This window comes from Somniosus microcephalus, chromosome 9 (assembly GCF_052327205.1).
Source record: "Somniosus microcephalus isolate GS21.2 chromosome 9, FLI_Smic_1.0, whole genome shotgun sequence".
In the NCBI taxonomy this organism is placed as follows: Eukaryota; Metazoa; Chordata; class Chondrichthyes; order Squaliformes; family Somniosidae; genus Somniosus; species Somniosus microcephalus.
Window position 1 is genome coordinate 232,068,685 of NC_140995.1, and position 14,650 is coordinate 232,083,334.

The window sequence follows — 14,650 nt, forward strand, 5'->3', positions numbered from 1 at the left end:
ATCCTCTCTCCGGCCTGTGTGTTTATCCTCTCTCCGGCCTGTGTGTTTACCCTCTCTCTGGCCTGTGTTTATATCCTCTCTCTGGCCTGTGTGTTTATCCTCTCTCCGGCCTGTGTGTTTATCCTCTCTCCAGCCTGTGTTTACCCTCTCTCCGGCCTGTGTGTTTATCCTCTCTCTGGCCTGTGTTTATATCCTCTCTCTGACCTGTGTGTTTATCCTCTCTCCGGCCTGTGTGTTTATCCTCTCTCCAGCCTGTGTTTACCCTCTCTCCAGCCTGTGTGTTTATCCTCTCTCTGGCCTGTGTTTATATCCTCTCTCTGGCCTGTGTGTTTATCCTCTCTCCGGCCAGTGTGTTAATCCTCTCTCCGGCCAGTGTGTTTATCCTCTCTCCGGCCTGTGTGTTTATCCTCTCTCCGGCCTGTGTGTTTACCCTCTCTCCGGCCTGTGTGTTTGCCCTCTCTCCGGCCTGTGTGTTTACCCTCTCTCCGGCCTGTGTGTTTACCCTCTCTCCGGCCTGTGTGTTTACCCTCTCTCCGGCCTGTGTGTTTATCCTCTCTCCGGCCTGTGTGTTTACCCTCTCTCCGGCCTGTGTGTTTACCCTCTCTCCGGCCTGTGTGTTTACCCTCTCTCCGGCCTGTGTGTTTACCCTCTCTCCGGCCTGTGTGTTTACCCTCTCTCCGGCCTGTGTGTTTACCCTCTCTCCGGCCTGTGTGTTTACCCTCTCTCCGGCCTGTGTGTTTACCCTCTCTCCGGCCTGTGTGTTTACCCTCTCTCCGGCCTGTGTGTTTACCCTCTCTCCGGCCTGTGTGTTTACCCTCTCTCCGGCCTGTGTGTTTATCCTCTCTCCAGCCTGTGTTTACCCTCTCTCCGGCCTGTGTGTTTATCCTCTCTCTGGCCTGTGTTTATATCCTCTCTCTGGCCTGTGTGTTTATCCTCTCTCCGGCCAGTGTGTTAATCCTCTCTCCGGCCAGTGTGTTAATCCTCTCTCCGGCCAGTGTGTTTATCCTCTCTCCGGCCTGTGTGTTTATCCTCTCTCCGGCCTGTGTGTTTACCCTCTCTCCGGCCTGTGTGTTTACCCTCTCTCCGGCCTGTGTGTTTACCCTCTCTCCGGCCTGTGTGTTTGCCCTCTCTCCGGCCTGTGTGTTTACCCTCTCTCCGGCCTGTGTGTTTACCCTCTCTCCGGCCTGTGTGTTTGCCCTCTCTCCGGCCTGTGTGTTTACCCTCTCTCCGGCCTGTGTGTTTACCCTCTCTCTGGCCTGTGTGTTTACCCTCTCTCCGGCCTGTGTGTTTACCCTCTCTCCGGCCTGTGTGTTTACCCTCTCTCCGGCCTGTGTGTTTACCCTCTCTCCGGCCTGTGTGTTTACCCTCTCTCCGGCCTGTGTGTTTACCCTCTCTCCGGCCTGTGTGTTTACCCTCTCTCCGGCCTGTGTGTTTACCCTCTCTCCGGCCTGTGTGTTTACCCTCTCTCCGGCCTGTGTGTTTACCCTCTCTCCGGCCTGTGTGTTTATCCTCTCTCTGGCCTGTGTGTTTACCCTCTCTCCGGCCTGTGTATTTATCCTCTTTATCTCTTGTATCTGTAAACCAAAACAATCTTAAATTGTCGTTTGGTTTTGTTTTGGGGAAGGTGTTGTACAAAGACCGAATGGAGGAGTTAGTCCGAGTGAGGAATCCATGGGGGAATGAGACCGAGTGGAATGGGCGTTGGAGTGATCGGTGAGTTCAGCAGTTACTGTGACAACTGATTATTAAGAACTGTGTTCATCCAAACTATCTTCAGAACAGCCCCGCCCGCTGGTCTCACTGAGTCTCAGTTACAATCGGAGTTTGAGGTGGGACCTCGAACCCTTGAAAACAGGTAGTCCTTTGCTACTCCCATGTGTTTGTGGTAATGGAGTTTGAGCGTGCCCCGAAGAATCCCTCCAGGACCCGCAGGATTCAGTTAGATTCAACCCTTGCCCGGGGCACTATGAGTCCACGATGATGTTAGAAACCTTAGGCATCATTCACAACTCTCCTGTCCGGAACGGGCAGAAAGATTGTGGGAAGCGGCCCTTAGCCATCCGCCAGCGCTCAGTTAAGTTGAGTGTCAGCCTTGGCTCAGTGGGTAGCACTCTCTCACCTTTGAGTCAGAAGGTTGTGGGTTCAAATCCCATTCCAGATATTTGAGCACAAAAATCTAGGCTGACACTCCAGTGCAGTGCTGAGGGAATGCTGCACTGTCGGTGGTGCAGTCTTTTGGATGAGACATTAAACCGAGGCCCCGTCTGCTCTCTCAGGTGGATGCAAAAGATCCCATGGCATTATTTTGAAGAAGAGCAGGGGAGTTCTCCCCGGTGTCTTGGCCAATATTTACCCCTCAACCAACTGGAGGCCTGTGGCCAGTGGGGTACCACAGGGATCGGTGCTGGGTCCCTTGCTGTTTGTGGTCTACATTAATGACTTGGATATGAATGTAAAGGGTATGATCAGTAAGTTCGCGGATGATACAAAAATTGGTAGGGTGGTAAATAGCGAGGAGGGTAGCCTCAGTCTGCAGGACGATATAGATGGGTTGGTCAGATGGGCGGAACAGTGGCAAATGGAATTTAACCCGGAAAAGTGCGAGGTGATGCACTTTGGGGGGACTAACAAGGCAAAGGAATACACAATGAATGGAAAGACCCTAGGCAAGACGGAGGGTCAGAGGGATCTGGGTGTGCAAGTACACAGATCCCTGAAGGCAGCGGAACAGGTGGGTAAGGTGGTAAAAAAGGCATATGGGATACTTGCCTTCATTAGCCGAGGCATTGAATATAAGAGCAAGGAGGTTATGATGGAGCTGTATAAAACACTGGTTAGGCCACAGCTGGAATACTGTGTGCAGTTCTGGTCGCCACACTACAGGAAGGATGTGATCGCGTTAGAGAGGGTGCAGAGGAGGTTCACCAGGATGTTACCAGGGCTGGAGCGCTTCGGCTATGAAGAGAGACTGGGCAGATTGGGTTTGTTTTCCTTGGAGCAGAGGAGGCTGAGGGGGGACATGATTGAGGTGTACAAAATTATGAGGGGCATAGATAGGATGGATGCTGAGGAGCTTTTTCCCTTAGTAGAGGGGTCAATAACTAGGGGGCATAGATTCAAGGTAAAGGGCAGGAGGTTTAGAGGGGATTTGAGAAAGAACTTTTTCACCCAGAGGGTGGTTGGAGTCTGGAACTCACTGCCTGAAAGGGTTGTGGAGGCAGAAACCCTCACAACATTTAAGAAGCATTTGGATGTGCACTTGAAATGCCATAGCATACAAGGCTACGGGCCAAATGCTGGAATATGGGATTAGATTAGGCAGGGCTTGATGGCCGGCGCGGACACGATGGGCCGAAGGGCCTCTATCCGTGCTGTATTACTCTATGACTCTATGACTATCACTAAAACAGATGATCTGGTCATTATCACATTACTGTTTGTGGGAGCTTGCTGTGCGCAAATTGGCTGCCGCGTTTCCTAAATTACAACAGTGACTACACTTCAAAAAGTACTTCATTGGCTGTAAAACGTCCTGAGTTCATGAAAGGTGCTATATAAATGCAAATCATTCTTTAAGTGTAGAGGCCCTAACATTGCTTGGGCAGGCCCGAGGGTTACCCATCATGACAGATGCCCCCACCCCACCCCATACAAATAGCGAACAGGGGCACCTCAGACAGATGGGTCAGCTCTCAGTCCTGTTCATTGCTGTCCTCACCGCGCTCATCTACATACAGACAGGTCAGGAACACTCATTGCTGTCCTCACCGCGCTCATCTACATACAGACAGGTCAAGAACGCTCATTACTGTCCTCACCCCGCTCATCTACATACAGACAGGTCAGGAACACTCATTACTGTCCTCACCCCGCTCATCTACATACAGACAGGTCAAGAACGCTCATTACTGTCCTCACCCCGCTCATCTACATAGAGACAGGTCAGGAACACTCATTACTGTCCTCACCGCGCTCATCTACATACAGACAGGTCAGGAACACTCATTACTGTCCTCACCCCGCTCATCTACATACAGACAGGTCAGGAACACTCATTACTGTCCTCACCCCGCTCATCTACATACAGACAGGTCAGGAACACTCATTACTGCCCTCACCGCGCTCATCTACATACAGACAGGTCAGGAACACTCATTACTGCCCTCACCGCGCTCATCTACATACAGACAGGTCAGGAACACTCATTACTGTCCTCACCCCACTCATCTACATACAGACAGGTCAGGAACACTCATTACTGTCCTCACCGCGCTCATCTACATACAGACAGGTCAGGAACACTCATTACTGTCCTCACCCCACTCATCTACATACAGACAGGTCAGGAACACTCATTACTGCCCTCACCCCGCTCATCTACATACAGACAGGTCAGGAACACTCATTACTGTCCTCACCCGCTCATCTACATACAGACAGGTCAGGAACACTCATTACTGCCCTCACCGCGCTCATCTACATACAGACAGGTCAGGAACACTCATTACTGTCCTCACCACGCTCATCTACATACAGACAGGTCAGGAACACTCATTACTGTCCTCACCCCGCTCATCTACATACAGACAGGTCAGGAACACTCATTACTGCCCTCACCCTGCTCATCTACATACAGACAGGTCAGGAACACTCATTACTGTCCTCACCCGCTCATCTACATACAGACAGGTCAGGAACACTCATTACTGCCCTCACCGCGCTCATCTACATACAGACAGGTCAGGAACACTCATTACTGTCCTCACCACGCTCATCTACATACAGACAGGTCAGGAACACTCATTACTGTCCTCACCCCGCTCATCTACATACAGACAGGTCAGGAACACTCATTACTGTCCTCACCGCGCTCATCTACATACAGATAGGTCAGGAACACTCATTACTGTCCTCACCCCGCTCATCTACATACAGACAGGTCAGGAACACTCATTACTGTCCTCACCGCGCTCATCTACATACAGACAGGTCAGGAACAATCATTACTGTCCTCACCGCGCTCATCTACATACAGACAGGTCAGGAACACTCATTACTGTCCTCACCGCGCTCATCTACATACACAGACAGGTCAGGAACACTCATTACTGTCCTCACCCCGCTCATCTACATACAGACAGGTCAGGAACACTCATTACTGTCCTCACCGCGCTCATCTACATACAGACAGGTCAGGAACACTCATTACTGTCCTCACCGCGCTCATCTACATACAGACAGGTCAGGAACATTCATTACTGTCCTCACCCCACTCATCTACATACAGACAGGTCAGGAACACTCATTACTGCCCTCACCGCGCTCATCTACATACAGACAGGTCAGGAACACTCATTACTGTCCTCACCGCGCTCATCTACATACAGACAGGTCAGGAACACTCATTACTGTCCTCACCGCGCTCATCTACATACAGACAGGTCAGGAACGCTCATTACTGCCCTCACCCCACTCATCTACATACAGACAGGTCAGGAACACTCATTACTGTCCTCACCGCGCTCATCTACATACAGACAGGTCAGGAACACTCATTACTGTCCTCACCCGCTCATCTACATACAGACAGGTCAGGAACACTCATTACTGTCCTCACCCGCTCATCTACATACAGACAGGTCAGGAACACTCATTACTGTCCTCACCGCGCTCATCTACATACAGACAGGTCAGGAACACTCATTACTGTCCTCACCCCACTCATCTACATATACAGACAGGTCAGGAACACTCATTACTGTCCTCACCCCGCTCATCTACATACAGACAGGTCAGGAACACTCATTACTGCCCTCACCGCGCTCATCTACATACAGACAGGTCAGGAACACTCATTACTGTCCTCACCGCGCTCATCTACATACAGACAGGTCAGGAACACTCATTACTGCCCTCACCCTGCTCATCTACATACAGACAGGTCAGGAACACTCATTACTGTCCTCACCCGCTCATCTACATACAGACAGGTCAGGAACACTCATTACTGCCCTCACCGCGCTCATCTACATACAGACAGGTCAGGAACACTCATTACTGTCCTCACCACGCTCATCTACATACAGACAGGTCAGGAACACTCATTACTGTCCTCACCCCGCTCATCTACATACAGACAGGTCAGGAACACTCATTACTGTCCTCACCGCGCTCATCTACATACAGACAGGTCAGGAACAATCATTACTGTCCTCACCGCGCTCATCTACATACAGACAGGTCAGGAACACTCATTACTGTCCTCACCGCGCTCATCTACATACACAGACAGGTCAGGAACACTCATTACTGTCCTCACCCCGCTCATCTACATACAGACAGGTCAGGAACACTCATTACTGTCCTCACCGCGCTCATCTACATACAGACAGGTCAGGAACACTCATTACTGTCCTCACCGCGCTCATCTACATACAGACAGGTCAGGAACATTCATTACTGTCCTCACCCCACTCATCTACATACAGACAGGTCAGGAACACTCATTACTGCCCTCACCGCGCTCATCTACATACAGACAGGTCAGGAACACTCATTACTGTCCTCACCGCGCTCATCTACATACAGACAGGTCAGGAACACTCATTACTGTCCTCACCGCGCTCATCTACATACAGACAGGTCAGGAACGCTCATTACTGCCCTCACCCCACTCATCTACATACAGACAGGTCAGGAACATTCATTACTGTCCTCACCCGCTCATCTACATACAGACAGGTCAGGAACATTCATTACTGTCCTCACCCGCTCATCTACCTCCTGTAAAAGTGGCTTTAGTAGAGAATTCAGACTAAGTCAGGGTTCGGACACTGCTTGGCAGACGGTGGACTAATGCTGGCGGAGAACCTCAATACCAAACCCGGGCAGACAAACTGCTGTGTTTCACTGGGCACTGAGTGCCAGAATTGGGCCTTCACTCCTTTGAAAGTTAAAATGGTCTGTTATTGTGCTAGTGCCAGCCCGATTGCAGTTATCAAAACTCGAGGATTAGTTATTCTTGTTGTATGGATGTTTTTTCACACAGTCTGTGTCTGAGAATTAGAAAAGGATTATTCAACTCTAGCCTGCAGGCCTTTGGCCCTGAGCCAGGCCCTGTCTATTCTGCAGCAATTAACTTGTTATTGCATAGGTGCCTGGGGCATTTATTAAATTAAAATATATATATAAACGCTATCAGATTTCTTAATGACATCAGCAGAATGAGAGCTGCAGGCAAGGGAGGAGAGCCTTGGTGATGGAAACTTTGCTAACCTGCCAACAATGAAGGAAGCATTGCTGGATCTGGTTCTGGGGAATGACGTGGGCCAAATGGCGCAAGTGTCAGTAGGGGTACATTTAGGGAACAGAGATCATAGTATCATAAGGTTTAGATTAGCTATGGAAAAGGACAGGGAGCAATCTAGAGTAAAAATACTTAAGTGGAGGAAGGGAAATTTAACTGGGTTGAGAACAGATCTGGCCCGGGTAAATTGGAATGGCAGGCAAAACTGTAATCGAACAATGGGCTGCCTTTAAAGAGGAGATGGTTCCGGTACAGTCGAGGTACATTCCCACGAGGGGGAAAGGTAGGACAACCAAAGCCAAAGTTCCCTGGATGACGAAAGAGATAGAGAATAAGATGAAGCAGAAAAAGCGGGCGTATGACAGATGTCAGGTTGAATATAGAAAGTTCAGAGGGGAAGTGAAAAAGAAAATAAATGGGGCAAAGAGAGAATATGAAATAGATTGGCAGCTAACATAAAAGGGAATTCAAAAGTCTTCTATAAGCATATAAATAATAAATGGGTAGTAAGAGTCGGGGTGGGGCCGATTAGGGACCAAAAAGGAGACCTACGCATGGAGGCAGAGGTCATGACTGAGATACTAAATGTGTACTTTGCATCTGTCTTCACCATGGAAGAAGATGCTGCCAAAGTCATAGTGAAAGAGAAGGTAGTGGAGATACTGGATGGGATAAAAATTGATAAAGAGGAGATACTAGGAAGGCTGGCTGTACTTAAAGTAGAAACGTCACCAGGACCGGATGGGGTGCATCTCAGGACGCTGAGGGAAATAAAGGTGGAAATCGTGGAGGTACTGGCCATAACCTTGCAGTCCTCCTTAGATACGGGGGTGGTGCCAGAGGACTGAAGAATTGCAAATGTTACACCCTTGTTCAAAAAAGGATGCAAAGATAAACCCAGCAACTACAGGCCAGTCAGTTTAACCTCGGTAGTGGGGAAGCTTTTAGAAACGATAATCAGGGACAAAGTTAACAGTCACTTGGACAAGTGTGGATTAATTAAGGAAAACCAGCACAGACTTGATTGAGTTTTTTGATGAGGTAACAGAGAGGGTTGATGAGGGCAATGCAGTTGTTTTTCAGATTGGAGGAAGGTATACAGTGGTGTTCCCCTGGGGTTGGTACTAGGACCACTGCTTTTCTTGATATATATTAATGACTTGGACTTGGGAGTACAGGGCACAATTTCAAAATTTGCAGATGACACAAAACTTGGAAGTATAGTGAACAATGAGGAGGAGAGTGATAGACTTCAAGAGGACATAGACAGGCTGATGAAATGAGCAGACACGTGGCAGATTAAATTTAACGCAGAAAAGTGGGAAGTGATACATTTTGGTAGGAAGAACGAGGAGAAGAGGCAACATAAACTAAAGGGTACAATCCTAAAGGGGGTGCATGAACAGAGAGACCTGGGGGTATATATACACAAATCGTTGAAGGTGGCAGGGCAGGTTGAGAAAGTGGTTAAAAAAGCATATGGGATCCTGGGCTTCATGAATAGAGGTATAGAGTACAAAAGCAAGGAAGTTATGATGAAATAGCAACAGAAAATGCTGGAAAAACTCAGCAGGCCAGGCAACATCTGTGGAGAGAAATTAGAGTCGACGTTATGATGAACCTTTATAAAACACTGGTTCGGCCTCAACTGGAGTAATGTGTCCAATTCTGGGCACCGCACTTTAGGAAGGATGTGAAGGCCTTAGAGAGGGTGCAGAAAAGATTTACAAGAATGGTTCCAGGGATGAGGGACTTCAGTTACGTGGATAGACTGGAGAAGCTGGGGTTGTTCTCCTTAGAGCAGTAGATATTAAGGCAGATGACCGAAAGCTTGGTCAAAGAGATAGGTTTTAAGGAGCATCTTAAAAGAGGAAAGAGAGATAGAGAGGCGGAGAGGGTTAGAGAGGGAATTCCAGAGCCTTTTTCACCCAGAGGGTGGTTGGAATCTGGAACTCACTGCCTGAAAGGGTGGTAGAGGCAGGAACCCTCACAACATTCGAGAAGCATTTAGATGAGCACTTGAAATGCCATAGCATACAAGGCTATGGACCAAATGCTGGAAAATGGGATTAGATTAGATAGGGCTTGATGGCTGGCGCTGGACACGATGGGCCGAAGGGCCTCTTTCTGTGCTGTATGACACTATGGGGGAGAAATTCGGTTGAGGCACCAAACTGGCGCCAAGTTCGCCTGGGCGCTGGTTTTTGCGCAGCGTTCGAAGCTGTAGCGATCGTCAGAAATTCAGTTTCAGTGCCCCTAGAGGGAGACGGGGCGAGGCTTGAGGCGCTCCGCGTCCCTCTTAGGGCGCTGAAACTGAATATCGCAGCGCAACGTGCCGTAGCGCCACACGCTGCGGCACGGCACGCTGTGGTACTGCAGGCCTTCCTCCCACTGTTAAGGGGGAGGGGCCTGCAACAGCGCGAACCCCGATCGCGAGTGCCGGCAAAAGAGCCCGGCACCAAGGAGAAGTGCCGGGCTCTCGGGAAACAGCCGGCAATGCCGCGGGGGGGGGGCACCAGGAGGCCGGGGACGGAGGTGCTGGCAGGCGGCCGCCGAAAAAGTGGCTGCCCCGCACCTCCACCTTAACTTACGCCTCTGCCGGCGCAGCAAGGCCCCGTGAACCAGGCGCGGGTAGCGAACGGCGCTACAGCGGCGTTCGCTGCCAAATATCGCGTTCGGGGCGCGAATGGGGCGCTGCGCACACCGATGACGTCATCGGTGGCGGCGCAGCGCAAATGGCTAACGCCACCATTAGCGCCCCTGCTGAATATCACGGGAGGCGCAGCCAGTGGCGCTACAGCCACTGACTGCCTCTTTAGGCGCTAACAGGTGGCGCTACTCACCCAATTTCTCCCCCTATGACTTAGAGCCCAGGTAGCTGAAGGCACGACCACCAATGGTGGAGCGATTAAAATCTGGGATGCGCAAGAGGCCAGAATTGGAGGAGTGCAGCTATCTCGGAGGGTTGTAGAGCTGGAGGCGGTTACAGAGATAGGAAGGGGCGAGGCCAGGGAGGGATTTGAAAACAAGGATGAGAATTTTTAAATCAAGGCTTTGCCACACCGGGAGCCAATGTAGGTCAGCAAGCACCGGGATGATGGGTGACCGGGACTTGGTGCGAGTTAGGACACGGGCAGCAGTGTAATTTGCCCCATACGGTTCGAGCTATGCCCATTAATGCTCTTAGAAAGGGCTAGGTTAATAGTGGAGCATCTGATGTGCGGTCTACAACTGGGAATGTTCCAAGTACTCTGCAATCTCCCCCCGCCAAACTTGGCACCAACCCCACAACACACCTCTCCTGATGGCAGTGCATTCACTTCCTGAGCCCAGCGGCACAGGAAGAGCGACCCTGTTAGACAGCAGCTCGAGAGAAGGTAGCAGAGCGCGTGTGCACTGATGACCGACTGCTGTCCTGCCCTGCATTGCGGCACAAACTGATTCCAACCGCTTGTTAAACCACTGTACCAATAGGCACAGTGATGGTGCCCCCTGCCCTACACTAGGCCTCAGCATCCCTGTGTGAGCGAGAGAAGAATCAGCCAGTTTTTCCACTCCTGACTGATATCTTAGCGATGTGATGCACTCTTGCCTTTGGGTCAGAAGGCCGTGGGTTCAAGCCCCACTCCAGAGACTTGAGCACATAATGCAGACTGATACTCCAGTGCCGTACTGAGGGAGTGCTGCACTGTCAGAGGGGCCCTCTTTCGGATGAGACGTTAATCCGAGGCCCCGTCTCTGTGTTTTGATGGTTCCTGTGGATATTAAAGAGCTAATGGCAGTATTGAGTGAATCGCAGGGTATTCTCCCCGTGTCCTGGCCAATATTCCGCCCTCAAGCACCATCACTAAAACAGATTAATTAGTCCTTCATCTCGTTGCTCTTTGTGGGAACTTGCTATGTGCAAAATGGCCTCTGTGACAAAAGTCACTGTATTCAAAAAAACATTGGGATAGAAACTGCTGTTTTAGATCCCCACATAGAAAATGGGCTGTGGTGAGCAAGGAATTAGTTAACCATATACCTGTTAATGGGGCTTTTTCACAATGTGCTGTAGAGGGTGGGATATTGTAACCATACACTGTCACAGTTATTGAGGTTTCATTCACTCATACTAGGACTGGTATGACAGGAAGTCTCTGATGCTAGAATTAGCTATGCCCATTGTTTTTGCCTCAGCATTGATTCTTATTTCCCAAACAGGTCCGTGCAGTGGAACAGGATCGATCCCGAAATAAAGGAGCAATTGTTGTTGTCTCGGAATGATGGAGAGTTCTGGTAAGGAAAAATGTTATTAATGTTTTCTGCTGGTACCTCACTCTCTAGTGTACAGTCTTCATGGGACAGTCACACTCGGATAGCTCACTCACTAGTGTACAGATCACAGGGTGAGTCACACTCTGATACCTCAACAACTTGCATTTATATAGCGCCTTTAACATAGTAAAATGTTCCAAGGCGCTTCACAGGAGCGATTATCAAACAAAATTTGACACCGAGTCACATAAGGAGATATTAGGACAGATGACCAAAAACTTGGTCAAAGAGGTAGGTTTTAAGGAGCATCTTAAAGGAGGAGAGAGAGAGAGGAGGAGAGGTTTAGGGAGGGAATTCCAGAGCTTAGGGCCTTGGCTGCTGAAGGCACGGTCACCAATGGTGGAGCGATTAAAACCGGGGATGCACAAGAGGCCAGAATTGGAGGAGTGCAGATATCTTGAAGACTGTAAGGGCTGGAAAGGGTTACAGCGATAGACAAGGGGTGAGGCCATGGATGAATTTGAAAACAAGGCTGAGAATTTTAAAATTAAGGCGTTACCGAACTGGAAGCCAATGTAGGCCAGTGAGCCCCGGGGTGCTGCGTGCGAGTTAGGAAACAGGCAGCAGAGTTTTGGATGAGCTCAAGATTACGGAGGGTGGGAGGTGGGTGACACATACAGACAGGAAGAATGTTCGAGAGGAAGGGAGAAAGAGAGTTAGGCACCAGGATTGAATATAAATGGGAAGGGTAGTGAGAGACGGAGTGGGAGGGAATGTAAATGCGGAGAGAGTTGCTCTGAGAGACTGGTGTGGGCCTGCACTCCCAAATCTGGAGTAGGAAGTCAAAGAGCATTCTTGAGCAGAGGCCTGCCCGATCTTTCTGCTGAGGATGGCTCATGATACAGGGGGACGGGAGAGCAGGGGGAGAAAACGATTCCTGAAGGAATTCCATCGGAAGCAGCAACAGCCCCCACGGTTCCTCTCCCACGGATTGGAAACCCTGCTTGAATTTTGAGTGTCCGACGCAGTTCCTTTCCTCTCCACAGGATGGCGATGCAGGACTTCAGGGCACAATTTGAGGAGCTGGTGATTTGCAGTTTAACCCCAGACTTCCTGAAAGGTGCAAACCAGCAGAAATGGGCCCTGTCCGTCCACCGTGGCACCTGGCTCAAAGGACACAGTGCTGGAGGCCGCATTGACAGTAATGGTATGTGCATGTGCTCAGTGCTCCCAGGACCCTCGTCACTCTTGTACTGTAGAAATGCGGCAGCCAAATTGCGCACAGCAAGATTCCATAAACGGCAATGTGATAATGATCAGATAATCTTTTTTTTAGTGAGGTTGGTTGAGGGATCATTATTGGCCCAGGACACCGGGGAGAACTCCCCTGCTCATCTTTGAAATAGTGCCGTGGGATCTTTTACATCCACCTGCGAGGGCAGACGCAGCCCCAGTTTAACGTTTCCTCTGAAAGACGGCACCTCCGACAGTGCAGCACTCCCTCAGTACTGCACTGGAAACTCAGCCTAGATTGTGTGCTCAGGTCTCTGGAGATGGGCTTGAACCCACGACCTTCTGACTCGGAGGAGGAGGAGGAGGAGGGAGCCAAGGACAGATCGTTGGGGTATATGGAGGTAAAAATGAGGGAGCGAGAATCGGGTTACCAACTCTGGTTCGAGGTATTCCTGGAGGTTTGATCCCGTGATGCTTTGACCACATGACATCTGACCATGTGACTCCTAATCACGTGACACCGGATTCTTCATCTCTCCCTGAGCCCCCAATTCCCCAGCTTGGGAACCCTAGGTGGGAAGAGAAGCCATTGCCAGAGAAGCTAATGGCTCCGACTGGACAGGGAAGAGTGGAAACAGGCGAGTACAGCCTCACCCAGCTGGAATATTGTTAAGTCTGTGTGTTCCAGTTGTATTAAGATTAATTACTGACACAGACTACAAGAATAAAGTTCAACAGGTCTTTACTAGTTGGAGGTCAGGACTATACTAAATACAATATCACTACACAGTACTTATATACCGGTGGTCACCACCGGTATTACGTATACAGCAGCCAGAGAAAGTAGTACATCTCTTAAGGTGGAACAGGCTTAAGTTCTCTTAAGGTGGAACAGGTTACATACACCACAAATATGGAGGAGAGGCCTTGCAGGAGGATGGTGCGATTGACCCTGGTGAAGTCTGCAGAGAGGTTGAGGAGGACACGGAGGGACAGTGCACCGCGGTCACAGACGATATCGTTTGTGACTATGGTTCAGGCTGTTTCAGTGCCGTGGGAGGGGCGGAAACCTAACTGGAGAGATTCACACGGGGAGTTATGGATCTGGGAGGTGACAAAAGAAAGAAAGACTTGCATTTCTACAGCCCCTCTCACCATCTCGGGACGTCCCAACAGGCTTTACTGCCAATGAACTACTTTTGAAGTAGTCACTGTTGCAATGCAGGGAAACACGGCAGTCAAGTTGCGCACAGCAAGATCCCACAGACAGCAATGCGATATTGACCAGTTAATCTCTTTTAATGATGTTGGCTGAGGGATCGTTATTGGCCCAGGACACCAGGGAGAACTCACCTGCTTTTCTTTGAAATACTGCCATGGGACCGAGCATCTTGTATAAATTCCCCGTTAATTTCTGCAGGGATGTTTTGCATGAACCCACAGTACAGTGTGACGCTGACTGAGAGCAATATGAAAAAAAAAACCAAGAGCTGCCCCTTCACCGTGAGCCTCCTGCAGAAGCCAAGGGACCGCCGGAGAAACAAAAGCCCCAACCTTTACATAGCCTGTCTCCTTTTCAAGGTAGGTGACATCGCTGGGCAACCGTCTAAATACTCGCCATGGTAACGGCAGCCTCCCACCCATCCCCTCCCAAAGCCCCACAGAGGATGATGAAGGGGGTGAGTGAACTGATTCAACAAAAAGGTGTTGAAACCAGTCGGGTGTCAGTCGCGGCATTTTCAGGCTGCATCTCAGTCTCTCTCTCGCTCTCTCGCTCTCTCTCGCTCTCTCTCTCTCTCTCTCGCTCTCTCGCTCTCTCGCTCTCTCTCGCTCTCTCGCTCTCTCTCGCTCTCT

General features: G+C 50.0%; 1 protein-coding gene across 1 annotated transcript in view; it reads left to right on the forward strand.

Annotated features, from left to right (window-relative positions):
* The window catches only part of LOC147113119 (calpain-14-like), a 47,017-nt gene extending 32,568 nt beyond the window's left edge, over nucleotides 1–14,449 (forward strand). Inside the window, exons 8-11 of the mRNA XM_085998009.1 lie at nucleotides 1,625–1,713; nucleotides 11,510–11,584; nucleotides 12,610–12,770; nucleotides 14,217–14,449. Coding sequence (XP_085854135.1) covers nucleotides 1,625–1,713; nucleotides 11,510–11,584; nucleotides 12,610–12,770; nucleotides 14,217–14,422 — 531 coding nt within the window. The 3' untranslated portion in view covers nucleotides 14,423–14,449. The remainder of the gene's footprint in view (nucleotides 1–1,624; nucleotides 1,714–11,509; nucleotides 11,585–12,609; nucleotides 12,771–14,216) is intronic.
* Nucleotides 14,450–14,650: the final 201 nt, after the last annotated feature.